This window comes from Pristiophorus japonicus, chromosome 2, assembly GCF_044704955.1.
Source record: "Pristiophorus japonicus isolate sPriJap1 chromosome 2, sPriJap1.hap1, whole genome shotgun sequence".
Taxonomy (NCBI): domain Eukaryota; kingdom Metazoa; phylum Chordata; class Chondrichthyes; family Pristiophoridae; genus Pristiophorus; species Pristiophorus japonicus.
The window spans coordinates 15,355,683-15,381,019 of NC_091978.1; the positions used below are offsets into that span (position 1 = coordinate 15,355,683).

At 48.4% G+C, this 25,337-nt stretch overlaps 1 protein-coding gene across 3 annotated transcripts in view; it reads right to left on the reverse strand.

Annotated features, from left to right (window-relative positions):
- Positions 1-25,337, reverse strand: part of LOC139229547 (transcription factor COE3-like) — a 729,200-nt gene that overhangs the window by 89,072 nt on the left and 614,791 nt on the right. For all 3 annotated transcript variants that reach the window (XM_070861097.1, XM_070861096.1, XM_070861098.1), the window contains one exon: positions 23,845-23,971. In XM_070861097.1, coding sequence (XP_070717198.1) covers positions 23,845-23,971 — 127 coding nt within the window. The remainder of the gene's footprint in view (positions 1-23,844; positions 23,972-25,337) is intronic.

Sequence of the window (25,337 nt, forward strand, 5' to 3'; positions counted from 1 at the left end):
TTCTTCTCTCAGAGGGTTACGGATCTGTAGAATTCTCTGCCTCAGAGAGCTGTGGAAGCTGGGACATTGAATAAATTTAAGACAGAAGTAGACAATTTCTTAAACTGATAAGGGAATAAGGGGTTATGGGGAGCGGGTGGGGAAGTGGAGCTGAGTCCATGATCAGATCAGCCATGATCGTATTAAATGGTGGAGCAGGCTCGAGGGACTGTATGGCCTACTCCTGCTCCTATTTCTTATGTTCTTATTAATCAATGAGTCTTATATATTCTTTTAAAGCGCTGCGGTCCATGTGGTGAAGGTGCTCCCATGGTGCTGTTAAGTCGAGAGTTCCAGTATTGTGATGCAGCGACGATAAAGGAGATTATAAATGCTCAGTACAGCCTTGTATCGAGCACTGATGATATCTCTGAGTCCACTTCCAGTTCAGCACAGCTCCTCGCAGCTCCTAATGTACCAGAGAGGGAGGAGCGAGGGGCGACAGGGAAAAGCACAAGCTGAAGGAGAATGAATGACAAGGAAAGAGGAGACTTTGAGGTGACTTAAGTGAGGGGGCTAAAAATTCAGTATAGCCTGGCTTGAGGTGATGGAACCGCCTGGTCGCTAACTGTAGCGCCGGGCGATGCTTACTGCCTCCAATCCGGGATATTCGGTTTTAACATCCCAAGAGGAGAGTGGAGCACTATGGGAAGCGTTCCACACTCCTCATGGGGCGCTAACCCTTGGGCCACTATCATGGTAGCGATGCTGAAGGCTGCCTGAGGAAGAGAGTGTTCAAAGACCATGACCTTAAATCTGGCACCAAGCTCATGGTCTATAGTAATACCCGCCCTCCTGTATGGCTCAGAGACGTGGACCATATACAGTAGATACCTCAAAGCACTGAAGAAGTACCAGCAACGCTGCCTCGGCAAGATCCTGCAACTCCACTGGGAGGACATACACACCAATGTCGGTGTTCTCGATCAGGCCAACATCCCCAGCATTGAAGCACTGACCACACTCGATGCAGAGAGGATGTTTCCACTGATAGGGGAGACTAGAACTAGAGGGCATGATCTTAGAATAAGGGGCGGGTCACAATGACCGCATGCCAGACACGAGACTCCCAAAGCAACAGCTCTACTCGGAACTCCTACACGGCAATTGAGCTCCAGGTTGGCAGAGGAAACATTTCAAGGACACCCTCAAAGCCTTCCTGATAAAGTGCAACATCTCCACCAACACCTGGGAATCCCTGGCCAAAGACCACCCTAAGTAGAGGAAGAGCATCCGGGAGGGCGCTGAGCGCCTCGAGTCTCGTCGCCGAGAGCATGCAGAAACCAAGCGCAGGCAGTGGAAGGAGTGTGCGGCAAACCAGACTCCCCACGCACCCTTTCCTCCAACCACTGTCTGTCCCACCTGTGACAGAAACTGTAATTCCTGTATTGGACTGTTCAGTCACCTGAGAACTCAGTTTTAGAGTGGAAGCAAGTCTTCCTCGATTCTGAGGGACTGCCTATGATGATAATGAAGTTCTGGCGCTAGTAAATCGGCATCCCAGCACCTAAAGGGGAGGTCGGCTGGTCCACCCGAAATGTTACAGAAAACCCAAGGCAGCTAAACAACGGTGCGCGGTATCTTGGAGAGATTCATTAATGGGAAGAAATTTCATTTTAACTGCTAGCTTGCTCCCCCTCGGACAAATCGTCCCGGCAGCTTCTCCGAAGCGCCTGCTTTCCCTGTCGGGATTCGCGCCAAGCGCCACGGCAGGCGAAAGCAGTCAGGTTTGCGATCGTGCTGCTAAGGGGGCATTGCACGCTCGATGACGTCACCAAGTGGGTGGCGCTAACTGACAGCGCCACCGCTCGATCCCCACTGAAGTTCGCGGGAGGCGCTGACAGCGCGGCGCTCGGGCGGTAAGCATTTAGCGGCCCAATAGCGCCCCTCTCGGGCGCTAACAGGTGGTGCTGAGCAAAGTCATTTCTAGCCCCCAGTACTTTCACGATTATGAGCGGCGACTAACAAAGTCAAGTCAGGCAAATTATTCACTGTGGTCAAAATAACTCGGGACACTATGTTAAAATCATTTATAAATTACTTAGGATTAGGATGTAGGAGTGAAAAAAGGAAATCAGATGGAACGTCTCCATTTCAAGCAAGGGTTGCATCTATTCAGCACCTTCCATGACCTCAGGACCTCCCAAAGCGCTTTACAGCCAATGAAGTACTTTTGGAGTGCAGTCACTGTTGTAATGTGGGAAACGCGGCAGCCAATTTGCGCACAGCAAGCTCCCACAAACAGCAATGTGATAATGACCAGATAAACTGTTGTTCTTTTTTTTTCGTGGTGTCGCTTGAGAGACAAATACTGGCCAGCACGCCGGGGAGGACGCCCCTGCTCTTCGAAATCGTGCCGCGGGATCTTTAACTTCCACCTGAGAGGGCAGACCATTTCACGCCTCGTCTGAAAGGACGGAGCCGCTGAAGTAGGCTCGATGGGGAACTGAATACCTTCTGGAGACCGAAGGGGGATTGAGGTATAAGGGAGAAGTGGGTGAGGGGAGGAGGGGGAGCGGGGGGGGGGGGGCGAGGGAGGGGTTGGTGGGGGATGAGGCCTATAAAAAAGGGCTTGTTGGGCCTAAGGCCCACTGTGTTGCTCGAAGCCCTTTGTAGTGGTAGCAAAGCGTGAGAGGGGAAAGGGGGGGCCACGGATCAACCTTTGGTTAGTAAGGGCCCATTCCTAATGAGCCAAACACGGGGAGGAAGGTAGCCGACAGGTGCTTGTATTTTGGACTGACAATAATAGATTGCGGCGTAATAATGATGAAGTGCCAGAAAATGACAATTACCACCAATCTAGGGGAAGTACGGGGTTAGGCAGGAGCACATGCAGGGCCGTATTAAAAAAACACACACACACACAACGCTACCTTAAGCAGTTTTTGCACAGTTATCTAAGTCATTATTATCCTGTTCAAGTGCTGTTACTTTAGCTCTGGTGCTCGTTAAGATGAGGAATGAGATTGTGGCAGCAGAGAAGATGCTTCGGTTAAATAACAAAGCTCCTCTAACCACGCTCATTTAGGTGACTTCTCCCCTCCCCCCCCCCCCGCTGTTCGCCCCCCCGCCCCCCTTCACCTCCTGGCTCCAGTACGACAATTTGCACTGATGCGCAAATCGGGACAAGCACTGACATCGAGCCACAGGAGTAGATCGCAGGACAGGGGATCAAAGATTGTGGTGGGTTCAAGACCCACTCCATAGTGTGGAGCACAAAATCTAGGGCTGACTCTCCCAGTGCAGTGCTGAGAGAGCGCTGCACTGTCAGAGATGCTGTCTTTCAGATGAGACGTTAAACCGAGGCCCCATCTGCTCCCTCAGCTCGATGTAAAAGCTCCCACAGACACTTATTTCGAAGAGGAGCAGGGGAGTTATCCCCGGTGTTCCGGCCAATATTTATCCCTCAATCAACATCACTAAAAACAGCTTATCTGGTCATTATCTCATCGCTGTTTGTGGGAGCTTGCTGTGCACACATTAGTTGCTGCATTTCCCACATTACAACAGTGACTGCACTCCAAAAGTACTCCATTGGCTGTAAAGCGCTTTGGGATGTCCTGAGGTTGTGAAAGGTGCTATCGAAATGCAAGTTCTTCCTTTAAACTGATGCGCCGATAGTTTGGTTGTTTTTTTAAAGAGCTTAAAGTGCTATTTGAAGAAGAGCAGGGGGAGTTGTTCTGATGTCCTGGCCAACATTCCCCCCCCTCCGCCTCCCCCCCCCCGCTCACAATCAGAAATCAGAGAAACACGCCACACAACTCATTGATGATTGTGAGATCTTGCTGTGCACTTGATTGGCTGTAGACGTCCATTGGTTGTGAAAGGCGCTATATAAATGTAAGTCGGGGCCATGAAAGGAGCAGAGGGGCGGTGGCTCGGGAGTAGCGTGTCACTTCAGGAAGCAGCACGAGCCGATGCAGGAGGGCGACGACTTGGAGAAGGGCGACTGGATTGGACGTCGCCATAACCCAAACAGCAGAGGAGCAGCGAGGTCGGGGCGAAGGACCGGCGAGACATTGTACAGGGTCGTGATCGGGGCCCAGGAAAGGTGGGGGCCCAGGGGCAGCAAGGGCCAGCCCACACTGCGATATGTGTGCGCACTAGGCCCGTGCAGCAGAGCTTGGTCTCCAGTTAGTCTTGGGTAACCCTTGCCACTGGACCAAGACCTAGCTCTGTCAAGCCCGTGTGGTGGCTGGTGTGCAACGGTCACCCCACGTTAAAAAAATCCACGCACAGGCATCTTCCACCCTTCAACATGTAGTTCAGGATCTGGAATTTAGGTCCTTCATTGAAACACCTGTGAACTCATTGAACTCATCCCTTTTTGGTATGGAAGCAAGTCAGTCGAGGGACTGCCTAAGAAGAAGAAATGTAAGTCTTTCCTTTTTTCTTTTGCTTAAAATAAATGGATACATTTGCACTGCATGGCAAAATAATTCATTGCACGCAAATCACTTTGAGGTCTTTCTGCGATTTGCGACTGTAATGTATGCATCTGAGGGGTTTCCTGTACGGGCTGCTTTCGCACACTCTCCACCTTGCCACCCTCGTCTGCTGTCCGGACACGCCATGGCGCACCATCTTTCCGTCTGGAGGAGGCGGGGGTCCCCAATGGAGTGCTCTCTACGCGGGAGTCCTCCCTCTATTTATCGGGGACTTGGCCTGGAGGGTGGTACACAGGGCAGTCCCGTGCAATAGGTTTTTAAGTCGGTTCACGGGCTCCCAGGCCGCCTGCAATTTCTGCGGTCTGGAAGAGTCCGTGTTCCATGTCTATGTTGAATGTGTGAGGTTGCAGCCCCTGTTCCAATATTTGCTCCTCAAATTCAGGTTGCACTTCAGTCCCACGCTCCTGATCTTCGGGCACCCTGTGCGGAGGGGAGCGGGCAGGTCGGAAGGCCTCCTCGTAGGACTGCTCCTGGGCCTGGCCAAGGGGGCCATCAGCCGGTCCAGGCAGCGGGCGGTCGAGGGGGTCGTTCAGCCCGACTGCCTGCCTCTCTTCCGTGGTTACATCCGAGCCAGGGTGTCCCTGGAGATGGAGCACGCGGTGTCCACCGGTACGCTCGTGGCCTTCCGTGAAAGGTGGGCGCCGGAGGGACTGGAGTGCATCATCACCCCCGGCAACCAAATTCTAATTTGATTAAAGGCTTTCGTTAAAGTTTTAAATTGTTAATTTGTGGGTTCTAGTGCCCTTGCAAAAAGGGGGCATTTGATTTAAGTTTCAACTAAAATAGTTGTAGAGCTGTTGAGTTGTGACCATGATGTTCACAAGACTCAATAAAACCCCAGTTATTTGAGTTCAGGTTCTCCATGATGAGGCGGGCTGTTGTGAACCTGGTGGATGAACTGGTAGTGTTCAGTCTGATTGTTGAACCTTTGCTAATAAACCAGCTCGTTCTTTACAGCAAATGTGTAGCTATCAATTCTTCGACAAAGAAGCCATGAAGCAAAAACACGACATTGACGAGGCTCCGAGTGTCAATGCATAAAGGTCTTTCTTTCCTTCATTCTTGAGCATCCTGTTTATAAATGTAAGTCATCCTTCCTATCTCTGTAACCTCCTCCAGCCCCACAACCCCCTGAGATGTCTGCACTCCTCTAATTCTGCCCTCTTAAGCATCCCTGATTATAATCGCTGAACCATCAATGGCCGTGCCTTCTGTTGCCTAGGCCCCAAGCTCTGGAACTCCCTCCCTAAACCTCTCCGCCTCTCTACCTCTCTTTCCTCCTTCAAGACACTCCTTAAAACCTACCTCTTTGACCAAGCTTTTGATCGCCTGTGCTGATTTCTACTTATGTGGCTCGGTGTCAAATTTTTAACTCATAATACTCCTGTGAAACACCTTGGGACATTTCACTATGTTAAAGGTGCTACATAAATGCAAGTTGTTGTTGTTGACCTTAAAAGGAAGGACTGAAACATTGTCCGATGTCCGCACTCAATGCGTCACCAACACCCACCCATCTCGGCGACGATCCCTTTGAACAGAATGATCTGCCTGCCTCTCCATCGCTGCAGCTCAGCAAAACAAAAAAATATAGAGAAACGTTCTTTAAAGAAAAAATTCAAATTTCAAAAGATTTGCGACGGGGATACAGACCACAAAATCAATCTGATCGGATCGGTTCTCATTGAAATTTCATGAACGTTAAACTCAGACGGTTCCCAAAACCTGTAATCCTGAGGGGGAGGGGAGGGGAGGGGGCGCGACTATCGCTTAAATGAAGGGCTTGCTCCCCCTCGGGAGGTCCATAAAGGAGGCTTCAGCCCTTCAAGAAGGTAAGCTTGCCACTTAAAAGGGGCCCCATTAAACCTGCAGATGATGTGTGATCGATAGGTCGGGATAGTGATTGGTTTCTGACATCACTCTGCTCATCCCCTTTCCTCCTGACTGTAAAAAAAAGCAACTTAGGAGATGGTACGGAGTCGCTTAATGGTGATTTCTGCCACCCTCCGTAAACTTTAGCTCATCCAAAACTCTGCTGCCTGAATCCTAACTCGCACCAAATCCCGTTCACCCATCAATCCCTGCGCTCACTGACCTACATTGGCTCCCTGGTCCAGCAACATCTCAAATTAAAATTCTCATCATTGTGTTCAAATTCCTCCATGGCCTCACCCTCCCCATCTCTGTGACCTCCTCCAACCCTACAACCCACCCCTGTAATAGAAACATAGAAACATAGAAACATAGAAAATAGGTGCAGGAGTAGGCCATTCACCCTTCGAGCCTGCACCACCATTCAATAAGATCATGGCTGATCATTCACCTCAGTATCCCTTTTCTGCTTTTTCTCCATACCCCTTGATCCCTTTAGCCGTAAGGGCCATATCTAACTCCCTCTTGAATATATCCAACGAACTGGCATCAACAACTCTCTGCGGTAGAGAATTCCACAGGTTAACAACTCTCTGAGTGAAGTTTCTCCTCATCTCAGTCCTAAATGGCTTACCCCTTATCCTTAGATTGTGTCCCCTGGTTCTGGACTTCCCCAACATCGGGAACATTCTTCCTGCATCTAACCTGTCCACTCCCGTCAGAATTTTATATGTTTCTATGAGACCCCCTCTCATCCTTCTAAACTCCAGTGAATACAGGCCCAGTCGATCCAGTTTCTCCTCATATGTCAGTCCTGCCATCCTGAGAATCAGTCTGGTGAACCTTCGCTGCATTCTCTCAATAGCAAGAATGTCCTTCCTCAGATTAGGAGACCAAAACTGAATACAATATTCCAGATGAGGCCTCACGAAGGAACTGTACAACTGCAATAAGACCTCTCTGCTCCTATACTCAAATCCCCTTGCTATGAAGGCCAACATACCATTTGCCTTCTTCACCGCCTGCTGTACCTGCATGCCAACTTTCAATGACACCCAGGTCTCATTGCACCTCCCCTTTTCCTAATCTGCCGCCAATCAGATAATATACTGCCTTCGTGTTTTTGCCACCAAAGTGGATAACCTCACATTTATCTACATTATACTGCAGCTGCCATGCATTTGCCCACTAACTAAACCTGTCCAAGTCATCCTGCAGCCTCTTAGCGTCCTCCTCACAGCTCACACCGCCACCCAACTTAGTGTCATCTGCAAACTTGGAGATATTACACTCAATTCCTTCATCTAAATCATTGATGTATATTGTACATTGTATATTGTATAAGTTATTTGCTTCATGGGTTGTTTGCTTAAGAATTCATAGCAACACATTGCTATTAAGAACTAGTTGGTTTATTAGCAAAAGGTTTAATAATCACACTACACGTTACCAGTTCATCCACCGGGCTCACAACCACCTGCCTCATCGTAGATCCCCCGAACCCAACTAGCTGGGGTTTTATTGAGTCTTGTGAACATCATGTGACTGGCTAAGCCACTCTCAACTCAACAGCTCTACAACTATTTTGTTGTTGATCTGTAAATCAAGAGCTCCCTGATTAAAGAGGAGGGCGGGGGGGAAACTAAAACCAACACATTAAACAAATTAAACTTTGGACAGGAAACTTAAATCAAATTAAAATTTGGTTGCCGGAGTGATGATGCACTCCAATCCCTCCGGCGCCCACCTCTCGTAGAAGGCCGCGAGCGTACCGGTGGACACCGCGTGCTCCATCTTCAGGGACACCCTGGCTCGGATGCAACCGCGGAAGGGAGGCAGGCAGGGCAGTCGGGCTGAACGACCCAACAGCTCTACAAACCTGAGAACATACTCATAGGTGCCCACGTTACACCCGGGGTCTCTGCATTACTTTGATTCTGTCGGCCTCCTCTTCATTGGGGAGACCAAACGTAGGTTCGGCGATCACTTTGCTGAGAACCTCCGTCCAGTCAGCAACCGTGACCCTGACCTTCTGATCTCTCCGTCCTGGGTCTCCGGCACTGTTCCAGTGAAGCTCAACGCAAGCTCGAGGAACAGCACCTCATCGTTCGATTGGGCACTTGGCAGCCTTCCGGACTCAACATCGAGTTCAACAATTTCAGATCATAACCTCTGCCCCAAGTTTTTTCAGACAGCAAGGGCTGGTATCGATTTCAGATCAGCCATGATCTTATTGAATGGCAGGCTCGAGGGGCCAAATGGCCAACTCCTGCTCCTGTTTTTTATGTTCTTATGATTCTGCTGTTGCCATTTTCAGCTCCTCTAGATCCATCTTTTGTTTCTTTACTTGTCCCATTACCATGCCTTTCCTACTTTAACCACAGTAACTACACTTCAAAAGTACTTCATTGGCTGTAAAGCGCATTGGGACGTTTGGTAGTCAGCTATATAAAAACAAGTCTTTTTTTTTTCGCCTTGCACCATTGTCCCTTTTGTCATTTAATCATTCCTGTCTTCCACCCTATCACAGACCTTCCCTTTTGTTCTTTCCCTGACCCTTCCCTCTTTCCCTGCCTCTGTGCTTGATTAAACACAAGACACAAGACTCCCAAAGCAAGCGCTCTACTCGGAACTCCTACACGGCAAGCTCCAGGTGGGCAGAAGAAACACTACAAGGACACGCTCAAAGCCTCCCTGATAAAAATGCAACATCCCCACCGACACCTGGGAGTCCCTGGCCAAAGACCGCCCTAAGTAGAGGAAGAGCATCCGGGAGGGCGCTGAGCACCTCGAGTCTCGTCGCCGAGAGCATGCAGGAAACAAGCGCAGGCAGTGGAAGGAGAGTGCGGCAAACCAGACTCCCCACCCACCCTTTCCCTCAACCACTGTCTGTCCCACCTGTGACAGAGACTGTAATTCCTGTACTGGACTGTTCAGTCACCTGAGAACTCACTTTTAGAGTGGAAGCAAGTCTTCCTCGATTTCAAGGGACTGCCTATGATGATGACTTGATTAAAACCTGTTACATTTCTAACTTTAAAGATCGTACAGTGTTATTTGAAGAGTGGGGATCAATTGGAAACATTGGCCAAAATTGTCCCATAAAAAAGAGATGGGTTTGGAGCGTGAGAGCAGTTAAATTGTTGAAAATGTGATTCCTGCCTGATCCCGTCCACTTCCGGTTTCCCCGGAGGCGGGACAGGAGGCGGGCGACCATCCGCTGCCAGGGGGTGTTACCTCAATATAAATATTGTAATGAGGCTGCCTGCCTCCATTTTCTTTGTCCATGTTGAGTTGAACTGCCTGTGGATGGGTTGCACACAATTAGTGAAACTCGGTACGTAAACAGAGACCAGGACTGCTGCACCCAGGAGGTAGGTGGCTTTATACCTACCTCCTGGATACGGGGGGGTCCCTGCCTAACCCACCCGCCATGATTGGAGACACCCCCATGAGGCCTCCGAGATCGTGAGTTCATGTCCCAGTCTGGAGAATTGAGCACATAATCCAAGCCGACAATCCCAGTGTACTGAAGGAGTGCTGCACTGTCGGAGGTGCCGCCTTTCAGATGAGACGTTAAACTGAGGCTCCGTCTGCTCTCTCAGGTGGACGTAAAAGATCCCATGGCAATATTTCGAAGAAGAGCAGGGGAGTTCGCCAATATTCATCCCTTGATTAAACGTCGCTAAAACAGATTATCCAGTCATTATCGCATTGCTGTTTGTGGGAGTTTGCTGTGCGTGAATTGACAGCCGCGTTTCCCACATTACAACAGTGACTACGCTCCAAAAGTACTTCACTGGCTGTAAAGCGCTTTGAGACGTCCAGTGGTCGTGAAAGGCGCTATATAAATGCAAGTTCTTGTTTCTCACCTCGAGGCCACAAACCACTTGGACTGAGCTCCATAATAGGAGTTTATGCTCCACATATACGCGGACACTCCAGTGTGACCATGAAGGAACACTACATTGGAGGCTCTCTCTCCTTTGGATGAGACATTAAACTGAGGTCCCATCCAGCTGTTCTGTGGGTACAAGGACATTCAGGGGGTCAAAACTCAATTGGCAATGCCAACCCGTTGCCGGCGGAAGGAGACGGCTAACGGGCGGCTAAGTCCATTACCTTCGGCGGCGAGCGGGTTCCTGGGCTCACTGGAAACGGCGTTGGGCGGTGGGGGCGGAGCCGAGACGTACTGCTGTGCGCTCGGCTGCCACCCACGTGGTGACATCATCAAGTGTGCACCGCCCCCTTGCCGCTGTGATATTCGGTGAGTACGGTGGCCTTGCCGGCAGGCCTGCGTGCGTGCAACCTACCCCTGCTCCTATTTCTTATGTTCTTATGAAAACTGGTGGCACATCTTGGATCCCCGGGGCGGGAGCGTCCAGGGCTCAAGGTTTACAGTACTTATTTTAGTATTTAGGTATTAATGAGACCAGTGGGGGCAAGTGTGGGTGAGGGAAATTGTCAGAAATTTTTTTTTTAACGACGTTCTTTTAACTCGCGTGCCGGCAGGCGACCATGGGGGAAGATCGGTCGGCCTCCTAAGATGCCGCTCCATTGGTGCTCGAGGGTGCGTGTGCAACGTCACTGTTAGCACTGCTCTCTCATCTTTGGGCGTTAAAAATTGAATTTTGCAGTTTTGAGGCGCCACCGACCGCCTGGCGCTAAAATCGGCACTCTGCCGGTGTCACCGCCACAAAAACGTCGGGAAGAAAAGATCCCTTGCCACTGAGGAGACAGCAAAGAGTTCTCTTTATGTCCTCAGCAGCATCCCTCTCTCAATTAATGCCGGCGGAAAAACTGTTCAACGTTAATCGCAGGGTTGTCAAAATGTCTGCCACATATAGGCAGAGAAAAGCTAGTTCACACACGGGTCCCGCACCACAGGAAAGCTATATTGGCCTTGGACAGGGTGCAGCGCAGGTTCACCAGAATGATATTGGGGCTTAAGGGGTTAAATTATGAGGGCGTTGCACAGACTAAGCTTGTATTCCTTTGAGTAAAGAAGATTAAGTTGTGATCTGATTGAGTTGTTTATAATTAAAGAATTTGACAGGGTAAATAGAGAGAAATAATTTCCTCTAGTCCAGAGCAAGGGGGCATAACCTTAAAATTACAGCCAGGCCATTCAGAAGATATGATGTCAGGAAGCACTTCTTCACACAAAGGGTGGTAGAAATCTGCCCCAAAATGCTATTGAGCCTGGGGGGGTCAATTGATCAGTTTAAAACTGAGATTGATAGACAAGGCCATTAAGAGTTCAGGAACCAAGGCAGGTAGATTGAGGTAAGCCATGGCTTAACTGAATGGCGAAACAGGCTCAAGGGATTGAAGGATCTACTGCTGTTCCTGTGTAACAGGCTCGAGGGGCTGAATGGGCCTCCTCCTGTTCCTGTGCAACAGGCTCGAGGGGCTGAATGGCCTCCTCCTGTTCCTGTGCAACAGGCTCGAGGGACTGAATGGCCTCCTCATGTTCCTGTCACAGGCTCGAGGGGCTGAATGGCCTCCTCCTGTTCCTGTGCAACAGGCTCGAGGGACTGAATGGCCTCCTCCTGTTCCTGTGTCACATGCTTGAGGGGCTGAATAGCCTCCTCTTGTTCCTGTGTAACAGGATCGAGGGGTTGAATAGCCTCCTCCTGTTCCTGTGTCACAGGCTCGAGGGGCTGAATGGCCTCCTCCTGTTCCTGCGTAACAGGCTCGAGGGACTGAATGGCCTCCTCCTGTTCCTGTGTAACAGGCTCGAGGGGCTGAATGGCCTCCTCCTGTTCCTGTGTTCAATGTCATTGACTGCACACAAGCACTGAGTGGTGTGATCAATGCAAGTCTCTCGCCTTTCAATAACAGTGTACAGTTTTGGTCTCCTTATTTAAGGAGGGATATACTGGCATTGGAGGCTGTTCAGAGAAGGTTCACGAGGTTGATTCCTGAGATGAGGGGGTTGCCTTATGAAGAAAGGTTGAGCAGGTTGGGCCTGTACTCATTGGAGTTTAGAAGAATTAGAGGTGATCTTATTGAAATGTATACGATTCTGAGGGGCTTTACAGGGTAGACGCAGAGAAGATGTTTCCCCTCGTGGGGCAATCTAGAAGTAGGGGCATAGTTTCAGAATAAAGTGTCGCCCATTTAAGACGGAGATGAGGAGGAATTTCTTCTCTCAGAGGGTTGTAAATCTGTGGAATTCTCTGCCCCAGAGAGCTGTGGATGCTGGGTTATTGAATATATATATAAGGTGGAGCTAGTCAGATTTTTGAGCGATAAGGGAGTAAAGGGTTATGGGGAGCGGACAGGGAAGTGGAGCTGAGCCCATGATCAGATCAGCCATGATCTTATTGAATGGTGGAGCAGGTTCGAGGGGCCAGAGGGCCTACTCCTGCTCCTATTTCTTAAGTTCTTATCTCAACCAGGGTTATTTTGAGTTTGAAAAGCTGGCCTTCCAACGCACCTCTACCACCCAGACCCGACTCTGGGAGTCCAGCAGTGCCTCGCGGAGCAGGGGTACAGTGGAACTGAACAAGCGCAAGAAAAAAACAGGGTCAGGGCGAGGCGGGGGGGGGGGGCGGCTGGATGTGAATGGATTGCCAGCGTGATCTGATAGCATAAATCAGGATCAATACTCCCAACAAGAGAGAGCAATCAATAGCAGCTACATTATTGCAGCAGTCTGTCTCTTATGAGGGTGTGCGTGTGTGTGTGTGTGTGTGTGTGTTTTGTTCTGCCCTGTCGATAGCACAGGAGCTTCTCTCATTAACTCGGCAATAAATATCTGTCAGGGGTGGGGGGGTACCTCTGATAGAAAGCGATTGGGGCTGGTCGTGATGGTTGTGTGCAAGTAGATCATCTCGCTGAGAGCACACGTTTGGGGCCGTCCCTGGGAGGGTGGATTTGGTCTCTGGTGCTCACGCACACCACACCGCCCCCCCACAGGGTTCGGAAGATTCCGCTGCTCAGTACGACGTTCCGTCAGACAGCTCAAAGTGCCGGGCTCATAACATCAATTTTATTACCGTTCTTTGTCAATCTAATGATGATCTTTATTGAGTGCCTTTACTAACAGCGAGAGCAAGGATTTCACACCACATTAGTTTCAGGATTTATGCTCACAGGCGCAGTTTTGAAGAGGAAAAGCTAAGGTCTGTCTCTTCAGCAACTCCCGCTGCCCCCGTATTGCTCCTCCCTCCCCCAATGACTCGCCCTGCCTGGTTTCCATGGGCACCTGGCTAGACCTTCAGCGGGTCGTCACATGGCCAATCTTGGCGAGTGAGGGGCGGCAGGCTGTTCAACCGCGGAGGGCGTCACTGCCCGGGTTGGATTCTGCTCTCGGCCAATGTTGCAACACATTCACCTGCCAGTAGGTGTCGCTGGGGAGCCTAGCCCGGCCCAGAGAATCGAAGTGCAAATGCGAGACTCCCCCTCACCTTCCCCCAAGGGATTTGAAAGGAAGCACTTGCATTTATATGGTGCCTTTTACGACCTCAGGGCCTCCCAAAGCACTTTGCAGCCAATGAAGTGCATTCTGAAGTGTAGTCACTGTTGTCATGTGGGAAATGCGGCAGCCAATTTGCGCACAGCAAGCTCCCAAAAAAAGCAATGAGATAACGACCGGATCAGCTGTTTTTCACTGACGTTATTTGAGGAATAATATAGGCGCTATATACAGGCAATAAAACTTACAAATGTATTTACAGCACATTTTGCCCAATTGGTCCACCCCCTTCTTTATGTCACCCCATCAACATATCCTTCCATTCCTTTCTCCCGCATGTGTTTATCTAGCTTTCCCTGAAATGCATCTATTCTATTCACCTCAACGACTTATTGTGGTAGCGAGTTCCACAATCTACACCACTTTCTAAAGTTGAGGAACTCCCTTGCTCTTCTGCAAAATAGTGGCATGGGATCCTTTATGTCCACCTGAGAGGGCAGACAGGGCCTCGGTTTACTCGTCTGAAAAGCATCCGGGAAGGCGCCGAACACTTCGAGTCCCATCGCCGAGAGCAAGCTGAAGCCAAGCGCAGACAGTGGAAGGAGAGCGTAGCAACCCAGGCCCCCATCCACTTGTTGCTCCAACCTGTCTGCCCCACCTGTGACAGAGACTGTAATTCCCACATTGGACTCTTCAATCACATGAGAACTCAGTTTTAGAGTGGAAGCAAGTCCTCCTCGACTCCGAGGGGCTGCCTATGATGATGAGGATTGATCGTCTGATCTATAGGATGGAAGATTTGAGCATAGGTCTCAGCCCATCCACTGAGGGACATGATGTCAGGTTCCTGCCAGTCATGGGGTGAAGGTGACTCTAGATGTCAATCCATCTAATATTGGAGATTAATTTTTTTTTAAATACATGTTCATTCTCAGGATGTGGGCGTCGCTGGCAAGGCCGCCATTTATTGCCCATCCCTAGTCGCCCTGGAGAAGGTGGTGATTGGCATTCTTCTTGAAGTGCTGTAGTCCGTGTGATGAAGGTACTCCCACAGTGCTGTTAGGGAGGGCGTTCCAGGGTCACATGGCTGGAACTTATAGCATAAGCATGAGAACATAAGAACAAATAGATGACCTCTTGTTGGCCGGCGCAGATCCGATGGTAAGTACTGCAGCGAATCGAATACGGCCAGGGTGATCTCCTGGACTAGTTTCGATCACCTGGGTGGGTCGGAAAGGAATTTTTCCAGATTTTTGTTTTCCCCAATTTGTCTGGGTATTTATCTGGTTTTAGTCTCTCTCATGAGATCACATGGCTCCGGTTGGGGTGGAGTGTAGAATGTTACGGTGCAAGGGGTGTCGCAGTTGTGTGGGGCGGACTGGTTGGGCCGGGTGCTGTTTAACTTACCGCCATTGTTCATTGTTCATAGTTTATATGTAACCTTCGGGGCCGCTGACCGAGGGCCGTGCGGCTCTTTGTCGGCCGGCGCGGACACGATGGGCCGAAATAGCCTCAGTCTCCGCTGTAAATTTCTATGTTTCTATGTTTCTAAATAGCAGCAGGAGTAGGCCATATGGCCCTTCGAGCCTGTTGCACCAACCAATAAGATCATGGCTGAACGTTTATATCAACTCTCCAGATCCTTTGAATCCCTTCAGTGTTCAAAAATCTATCGATCTCAGCCTTGAATATACTCAATGATTCAGCATCCACAGCTCTCTGGGGCAGAGAGTTTTAAAGATTCACAACTCTCTGAGTGAAGAAATGTCTCCTCATCTCCAGCTTAAATGGTCAACCCCTTATCTGAAGACTATGACCCCTGGTTCTGTACTCTCTAGTCAGGGGAAACAGCATCTCAGCATCTGCCAATCCCTCGAAGAATGGTTTATGTTTCAATGAGATAACCTCTCATTCTTCTAAACTCCAGAGAACATAGGCCCAACCTTCCCAGCCTCTCCTCATAGGACAGTTCTCTCATCTCAGGAAACATTCTGGTGAATCTTCATTGCATCCCCTCTAAGGCAAGTATATCCTTCCGTAGGTAAGCAGACCAAAACTGTGTACATTGGCCTGGAAATCCGGCCTCCCCGGGTCCATACGGAGTGTGTATGGACCTGGGGAGGCATCGCAAAAGCCGGTTTTCAGCGCACAGTGTGCATGTGCTGAAAACCAGCTTTTCCGATCTGTCAAACTCTGGAGCATGGCAGATCTTCCATAAATCGGGAGCGAGGACATTTGCATATTTTTTACAAGCGTAGGAGTTTTAAAATGTACACAAACATAATTAAATTAAATTTAAAAAACATGTTTTATTATTAAAAAAAAAACCCTGCCCACTACATTAAGTTTATTTTTAACCCTAATTACAAAACCTTAAAAAAAAAATCAGAAAAATGTATCTTTTTTTCCATGGCCTTTATTAACTTTAATTTCAATTAATTTTAATTATGTGAGGTGTGATTTTTATTTTTTATTATGGTGTTTAGTGTGTTTTTTTCCCCTCATTAATAGCAATGAGAACTGGTAGATACGGGAAGAGAAGGTCTCCCCACCGGAATCCCACGCTCCTCCCGGACCACCAGGTAAATTCGTAGAAATGTTTCACGTCGGAGGCAATTGGCTCGCGGGAAGCCTCCGACCCTAAGAATTTCCGGGCCAATATTCCAGGTGTAGTCTCACGAGAGGCAGGACCAAATTGCAGGATCAAAACTCAGTGATAATGAAGGAACAGCCGATATCTGTCCAAGTTGGGATGGAGCGTGACTGGAAAGGGAACTTGCTGGTGATCCCCCAAGCAACTACTGCCCTTGTCCTTCTAGGTGGTGGAGGCTGCGGGTTTGGGAGGTGAACTTGCCCCATGATTAACTTTCTAAAGGTGAAGAACTACTCAATTTGCAGCTGAGTACTTCACCTCCCTCGGCCCCAATGGACCTCAGCGAATCGCAACTGGAATGGGTTGCCCTGCTGGGATGGGTCAGGGAGAGCATACCACTGCACTGACAGGCTGGGAGCCCATCCTGACCATGCAGACAAGCCCATCCTCTCCCGCTCCCACAGTTTATGACGGGGTCACCGGCATTGGGTTAGGGGCTCAACTTCTTCAATGCTCTCCTCAATAACTTGCTTGCACAAAACCACTGTCCTTTAGCTGACTTCCCTTCTTAACCTTTCCCACATTCTACTCTCCAGTCAGGTGATCCAAAACTCGGCAGCCCATGTCCTAACTCGCACCAATTCCTGCTCACCCATCACCCCCTGTGCTCGCTGACCTACATTGGTTTCCGGTTAAGCAACGCCTCGATTTCAAAATTCTCAACCTTAGTTTCAGATCCCTCCATGGCCCTCGCCCCTCCCTAACTCTGTAATCTCCTTCGGCCCCACAACCCCCCCCGAGATGTCTGTGCTCCTCTAATTCTGCCCTCTTGAGCATCCCTGATTATAATCGCTCAACCACTGGCGGTCCCATTCCCCACCCCACCCTCTCTTCCCCACCCCCCCCTCTCTTCCCCACCCCCCCTCTCTTCCCCACCCCCCCCTCTCTCCCCACCCCCCCCCTCTCTTCCCAAGCTCTGGAACTCCCTGCCTAAACCTCTCCACCTCTCTTTCCTCCTTCAAGATGCTCCTTAAAACCTATCTCTTTGACCAAGCTTTTGGTCAACTGCGCTAACTTCTACTTATGCGGCTCGGTGCCAAATTGTTTTTATCTCATAATAATCCTGTGAAGCATCTTGGGACGTTTCACTATGTTAAAAGCGCTATATAAACACAAGTTGTTGTTACCTTTGTACTGTTTAAACTCGTGCCTGACTGTATTTGAACCCTTTGTGATAGTTACCATAGCGATAAAGGGTAGTGGTGTAAATCTCCTTGGAGTTATAATGGCGATTTTGCACTCTGCTACTCCCAAGGACAGTAGATCACGGCTTGCATGCCCAGGATATCCCACGATGTGGAAAGTTTGGATAGATAGTGTCAATTTTCATCGGAACAGAGGAGTCTGAGGGGAGACCTCATTGAGGTGGACAAAATTATGAGGGGCCTAGATACAGTGAATAGGAAGGGCCTATTTCCCTTTGCAGAGCGGTCAATAACCAGGGGGCATAGATTTAAAGTAATCTGTAGGGGAATTGAGGTAAAAGACAATTCTCCCAGAGGGTGGTGGGGGTCTGGAACTCACTGCCTGAAACCCTCACCACATTTAAAAAGTATTTGGATGTGCACTTGAAGTGCAGTAGCCTACAGGGCTACGGACCAAGAGCTGGAAAGTGGGATTAGGCTGGATAGCTCTTGGTCGGCCGGCACGGACACGATGGGCCGAAATGGCCACCTTCCGCGCTGTAAATTTCTATGATTTCTCATTCACAGCACTAAAAACCCTGCAAAGATTCAACCAAGTGTCTTGCAAGCAATGCTTCACCCTTTGCTGGGCTGAATAAAAAGGGCGGCCCCAATTGTTCTGGGGAGCAAGGAGACTGAGTTAAAGGGTTAATACATCTCCCATCAAAGCAAAATGTCCCGGCCTAGTGAGCCTCTGGTCTTGTCAATACTCAGCTCTGGGCTGATTCCCTTTGTACCCAATGTGCTGCGTTGATAGAATTTTTGTAACACCAAATCTGTTGAATAATACATTTGATGAGCAAATCTATTTTTCAATCTACCAGCTTCCCGACGCCACAGAAACAGATCATCTAGCGATACTCTCAGAGTCTTTTGTCAGCCTGACTAAAGTGTATCACTCTCTGATAAATCTAATCGCTAGAAGTAGGGGGTTTTCAAAGCGCCCTTACCCACCACGCTTGTAATTGCAGCCTAAAGGTCACCATAACAACAGTCCAACATGACGGAGTACAGAATAGCGGAATAACACAAGTCCAGTGGAAAAGAAAACGGATGAAGATTGTAACACCGGCTGCCACTGCAAACCATTGGTTCGAAGTGTCATTTGGGAGCCAAAGTACGCAAAGTTAAAATCGCTCCCCACCCTCCACTTACGGCACTGGACCCACCCTTAGACAAGAGTAAATATTTTCCGTCCCCCTCACTCCAATTATCCCACCCTCCCTGCATTCCCATCCTCAGTCCAACATCCCACTGTAAGTTCTGTAGCTAGCCAAAGTACGCTTCCACAGTTAAAGACAAAAAGACTTGCATTTATATAGCGCCTTTCACGACCATCGGACGTCTCAAAGCACTTTACAGCCAATGAAGTACTTTTGGAGTGTAGTCACTGTTGTAATGTGGGAAACGCGGCATCCAATTTGCGCACAGCAAGCTCCCACAAACAGCAAAGTGATAATGACCAGATAATCTGTTTTTTTTTGTTTATGTTGATTGAGGAATAAATATTTACCAGGACACCAGGGATAACACCCCTGCTCTTCTTCGAAGTAGTGCCATGGGATCTTTTACATCCACTTGAGAGAGCAGACGGGGCCTCGGTTTAACATCTCATCCAAAAGACGGCACCTCCGACAGTGCAGCACTCCCTCAGCACTGCACTGGAAGTGTCAACCTGGATTTATTTTCTCAAGTCGCTGGAGTGGGACTCGAACCCACAACCTTCTGACGAAGAAGTGAGTGTGCTACCCACTGAGCTGACAGATTTAGCATTATTAATTCTTGGCAAGGCCGGCATTTATTGCACATCCCCAGTTGCTCTGAGAATGTTTACACAGGATATATGGGACAGAAACAGGCTATTCAGCCCAACCAGTCCATGCCGGCGTTTATACTCCACTCGAGCCTCCTCCTGTCTTTCCTCATCTAAATCTATCAGCATAACCCTCTATTTCCTTCTCCCTCATATGCTTGTCTAGCCTCCCCTTAAATATACCTATACTATTCGTTTCAACCACTCCCTGTGAAACATAGAAAATAGGTGCAGGAGTAGGCCATTCGGCCCTTCGAGCCTGCACCGCCATTCAGTAAGATCATGGCTGATCATTCCCTCAGTACCCCTTCCTACTTTCTCTCCATACCCCTTGATCCCCTTAACCATAAGAGCCATATCTAACTCCCTCTTGAATATATCCAGTGACCTGGCATCAACAACTCTCTGCGGTAGAGAATTCCACAGGTTAACAACTCTCTGAGTGAAGAAGTTTCTCCTCATCTCAGTCCTAAATGGCCTACCCCTTATCCTTAGACTGTGTCCCCTGATTCTGGAACATTCCCCAACATCGGGAACATTCTTCGCGCATCTAACCTGTCCAGTCCCGTCAGAATCTTATATGTTTCTATGAGACCTCCTCTCATCCTTCTAAACTCCAGCCTCTCCTCTTATGTCAGTCCTGCCATCCCTGGAATCAGTCTGGTGAACCTTCGCTGCACTCCCTCAATAGCAAGAATGTCCTTCCTCAGACGAGGAGATCAAAACTGAACACAATATTCCAGGTGAGGCCTCACTAAGACCCTGTACAACTGCAGTAAGATCTCCCTGCTTCTATATTCAAATCCCTTAGCTATGAAGGCCAACATACCATTTGCCTTCTTCACCGCCTGCTGTACCTGCATGCCCACATTCAGTGACTGATGAACCATGACACCCAGGTCTCGTTGCACCTCCCCTTTTCCTAGTCTGACGCCATTCAGATAATATTCTGCCTTCGTGTTTTTGCCCCCAAAATGGATAACCTCACATTTATCCACATTATACTGCATCTGCCATGCATTTTCCCACTCACCTAACCTGTCCAAGTCACCTTGCAGCCTCTTAGCGTCCTCCTCACAGCTCACACCACCACCCAGTTTAGTGTCATCTGCAAACTTGGAGATATTACACTCTATTCCTTCATCTAAAACGTTAATGTATTTATAAAGAGTTGGAGTCCCAGCACTGAGCCCTGCGGCACTCCACTAGTCACTGCCTGCCATTCTGAAAAGGATCCGTTTATCCCGACTCTCTGCTTCCTGTCTGCCAACCAGTTCCCTATCCACGTCAGTACATTACCCCCAATACCATGTGCTTCGACTTTGCACACCAATCTCTTGTGTGGGACCTTGTCAAAAGCCTTCTGAAAGTCCAAATACACCATATCCACTGGTTCTTCCTTGTCCACTCTGCTAGTTACATCCTCAAAAAATTCCAGAAGATTCGTCAAGCATGATTTCCCTTTCATAAATCCATGCTGACTTGATCTGATCCTGTCACTGCTTTCCAAATGCGCTGCTATTTCGTCCTTCATGATCGATTCCAACATTTTCCCCACTACTGATGTTAAGCTAACCGGTCTATAATTCCCCGTTTTCTCTCTCCCTCCTTTTTTAAAAAGTGGTGTTACATTAGCTACCCTCCAGTCCATGGGAACTGATCCAGAGTCGATAGACTGTTGGAAAATGATCACCAATGCATCCACTATTTCTAGGACCACTTCCCTGAGTACTCTGGGATGCAGACTATTAGGCCCTGGGGATTTATCGGCCTTCAATCCCATCAATTTCCCTAACACAATTTCCCGCCTAATAAAGATATCCTTCAGTTCCTCCTTCTCACTCGACCCACTGTCCCCTAGTACCTTCGGAAGGTTATTTGTATCTTCCTTCGTGAAGACATAACCCAAGTATTGGTTCAATTGGTCTGCCATTTCTTTGTTCCCCATTATAATTTCACCTAGTAGCGAGGTTCCACATTCTCACCATTCTTTGGGTCAAATTTCTTCTGAACTCCCTATTGGATTTCTTGGTAACTATCTTATATTGATGGCCTCTAGTTATGCTCTTCCCCACAAGTGCTCTCTGTATTCATTCTATCAAAACCTATCATAATTATAAGGACATCTATTAGGTCACCCCTCAGCTTTCTTTTTCCAAGAGAACAGAGACCCAGCCTGTTCATCCTTTCTTGATATGTATACCCTCGCATTTCTGGTATCATCCTTGTAAATCTTCTCTGCACCCTCTCCAGTGCCTCTATATCCTTTTTATAATATGGCGACCAGAACTGTACGCAGTGCTCCAAGTGTGGTCTAAAAGGTTCGATACAGGTTTAGCATAACTTCCCTACTTTTCAATTCTATCCCTCTAGAAATAAACCCTAGTGCTTGGTTTGCTTTTTTACGGCCTTGTTAACCTGTGTCGCAACTTTTAGTGATTCTCAGGTGAAGCCTTCTGCTTGGTACGACTGAGTGAGATTTCAGGCCACTTCAGAGGAGCAGTTTTAAGTCTTCAGTTATGTAGAGTGACCAAGAGAAGCTGGGTTGGTTCTCCTTAGAGCCGAGAACATTAAGGGCAGATTTAATGAAGGTGTTCAAAATTATAAGGGGTTTTGTTAAAGTAAATAAGGAAAAACTGTTTTGGAAGGCAGGAGAGCACAGATTTAAGGTAATAAAAAGACTTGCACCAGACATCTCAGAGCGCTTTCCAGCCAATGAAGTACTTTTGGGAATGTAGCCACTGTTTAATATGGCAGCCAATTTGTGCACAGCAAGCTCCCATAAACAGCAATGTGATAATGACCAGATAATCTGCTTTTGTGATATTGAGGGATAAATATTGGCCAGGACACCAGGGATAACTCCCCTGCTCTCCTTCAAAATAGTGGCCGTGGGATCTTTTACGTCTGCCTGAGAGAGCAGACGGGGGCCTCGGTTTAACATCTCATCCGAAAGACGCCACCTCCGACAGTGCAGCACTCCCTCAGTACTGCATTGAGAGTGTCAGCCTAGAATTTATGCTCAAGTCCCTGGAGTGGGACTTAAACCCACAACCTTCTGACCCAGAGGTGAGAGTGCTCCCCACTGAGCCACAGCTGACACTGTAATAGGCAAACGATGAGAATATTTTTTCCGCAGCGAGTTGTTGTGATCGGGAGAGCACTGCGTGAAAGGCTGGCAGAAGCAGATTCAGTAATACCGTTCAATATGGCATTGGATAAACACTTTAAAAAGGAAACATTTGCAAGGGGTGTGGACAAATAGCAGGGGAGTGGGTTTAATTGAATAACTCTATCAAAGAGGCACAAGCACAATGGGTTGATTGGACTCCTTCTGTACATTGATTCTCATTAGAGTTTAGAAGAATGAGAGGTGATCTTATTGATACACATAAGGTTCTGAGGGGGCTGGACAGGGTAGAGGCGGAGAGGGTGTTTCCCCTCATGGGGTAATCTAGAACTCGGAGGCACAGTTTCAGAATAAGGGGCCGCCCATTGAAAACGGAAATGAGGAGGAATTTCCTCTCTCAGAGGGTCAAGGATCTTTGGAATTCTCTGCCCCAGAGAGTTGTGGAGGTTGTGTCATTGAATCATGATCTAAATAAATGGCACAGCAGGTTCAAGGGGCCAAATGGCCTACTCCTGCTCCTATAAGAACATAAGAAATAGGAGCAGGAGTAGGCCATTTGGCCCCTAGAGCCTGCTCCGCTCTAAGATCATGGCTGATCTGATCATGGACTCAGCTCCACTTCCCCGCCCACTCCCCATAACCCTTTTCTCCCTTATCGTTGAAAAATCTGTCTATCTCCGCCTTAAATATATTCAATGACCCAGCCTCCACAGCTCTCTGGGGCAGAGAATTCCACAGATTTATAACCCTCTGAGAGAAGAAATTTCTCCTCATCTCCGTTTTAAATGGGCGGCCCCTTATTTTAAGACTATGTCCCCTAGTTTTAGTTTCCCCTATGAGTGGAAATATCCTCTCTGTATCCACCTTGTCTAGCCCCCTCATTATCTTATAAGTTTCAATATGATCACCTCTCATTCTTCTGAACTCCAACTTACTCAACCTATCCTCATTAGTCAACCCCCTCATCTCAGGAATCAACCGAGTGAACCTTCTCTGAACAGCCTCCAATGCAAGTATATCCTTCCTTAAATACGGAGACCAAAACTGCACACAGTACTCCAGGTGTGGCCTCACCAGCACCCTGTGCAGTTGTAGCAGGACTTCTCTGCTGTTAAACTCTATTCCCCTTACAATGTCTTGTGTTCTTATATTATTCTATGGTTCTGAGCTGAGGTGGGGTCCTTTGTAGTCCTGGCTCCTTTTGTTGTGCAGCCCAGTGTTGAACAGGAAAACTTTGGGTACAGGTGCACCCGGTCGACTAGCCGTAGGACCCAACACTGACCTGTGTAGACGAATCTCCCCGGCGCTCCTTTACAGAACTGCTTGGACTTGTAAGACAGCGTGACCTCCACCACGCCCGGGATGTGTCGCGGTGGTGTCTGCACTCGGATCGCGTGAGGCGTGATGAGCTGGCCGGGAACACAGAGCAAAAAAAAACAAAGTAAATGCCATGTTTGAAGATAAATGATTGAACGAACTTTGAACTCAGCCAAACCAAATGGTGTAAAACACGGTGCGCTGTAATGTAGTTGCTTCATGGGTTCTCTGCTCAAGAATTCATAGCAACAAATTTCCATTAAGAACTAGTTGGTTTATCAGCAAAGGTTTAACAATCACACTACACATTACCAGTTCATCCACCCCGGCTCACAACCACCTGCCTCATCGTGGATCCCCCAAACCCAACTGGCTGGTTTTATTGAGTCTTGTGAACATCATGTGACTGGCTTATGCAACTTAAATTTGTGACCCTTGGTCCCTCCCTAACCTATTTAATTGAAACAAACCGTCAAATGGAACGCAATCTCTCATTCTCTGGACTCTGGGGAGGTACCAGCGGATTGGAAAGCAGCTAATGTAAAGCCTCTGTTTAAAAAGGGGGCAGACAAAAGGCAGGTAACTATAGGCTGGTTAGTTTAACATCTGTAGTGGGGAAAATGCTTGAAACTATCATTAAGGAAGAAATAGCGGGACATCTAGATAGGAATAGTGCAATCAAGCAGACGCAGCATGGATTCATGAAGGGGAAATCATGTTTAACTAATTTACTGGAATTCTTTGAGGATATAACGAGCATGGTGGATAGCGGTGTACCGATGGATGTGGTGTATTTAGATTTCCAAAAGGCATTCGATAAGATGCCACACAAAAGGTTATTGCAGAAGATAAAGGTACGCAGAGTCAGAGGAAATGTATTAGCATGGATAGAGAATTGGCTGGCTAACAGAAAGCAGAGAGTCGGGATAAATGGGTCCTTTTCGGGTTGGAAATGGGTGGTTAGTGGTGTGCCACAGGGATCAGTGCTGGGACCACAACTGTACAATATACATAGATGACCTGGAAGAGGGGACAGAGTGTAGTGTAACAAAATTTGCAGATGACACAAAGATTAGTGGGAAAGCGGGTTGTGTAGAGAACACAGAGAGGCTGCAAAGAGATTTAGATAGGTTAAGCGAATGGGCTAAGGTTTGGCAGATGGAATACCATGTCGGAAAGTGTGAGGTCATCCACCTTGGGAAAAAAAACAGTAAAAGGGAATATTATTTGAATGGGGAGAAATTACAACATGCTGCGGTGCAGAGGGACCTGGGGGGTCCTTGTGCATGAATCCCAAAAAGTTAGTTTGCAGGTGCAGCAGGTAATCAGGACGGCGAATGGAATGTTGGCCTTCATTGCGAGAGGGATGGAGTACAAAAGCAGGGATGTTCTGCTGCAACTGTATAGGGTATTGGTGAGGCCACACCTGGAGTACTGCGTGCAGTTTTGGTCACCTTA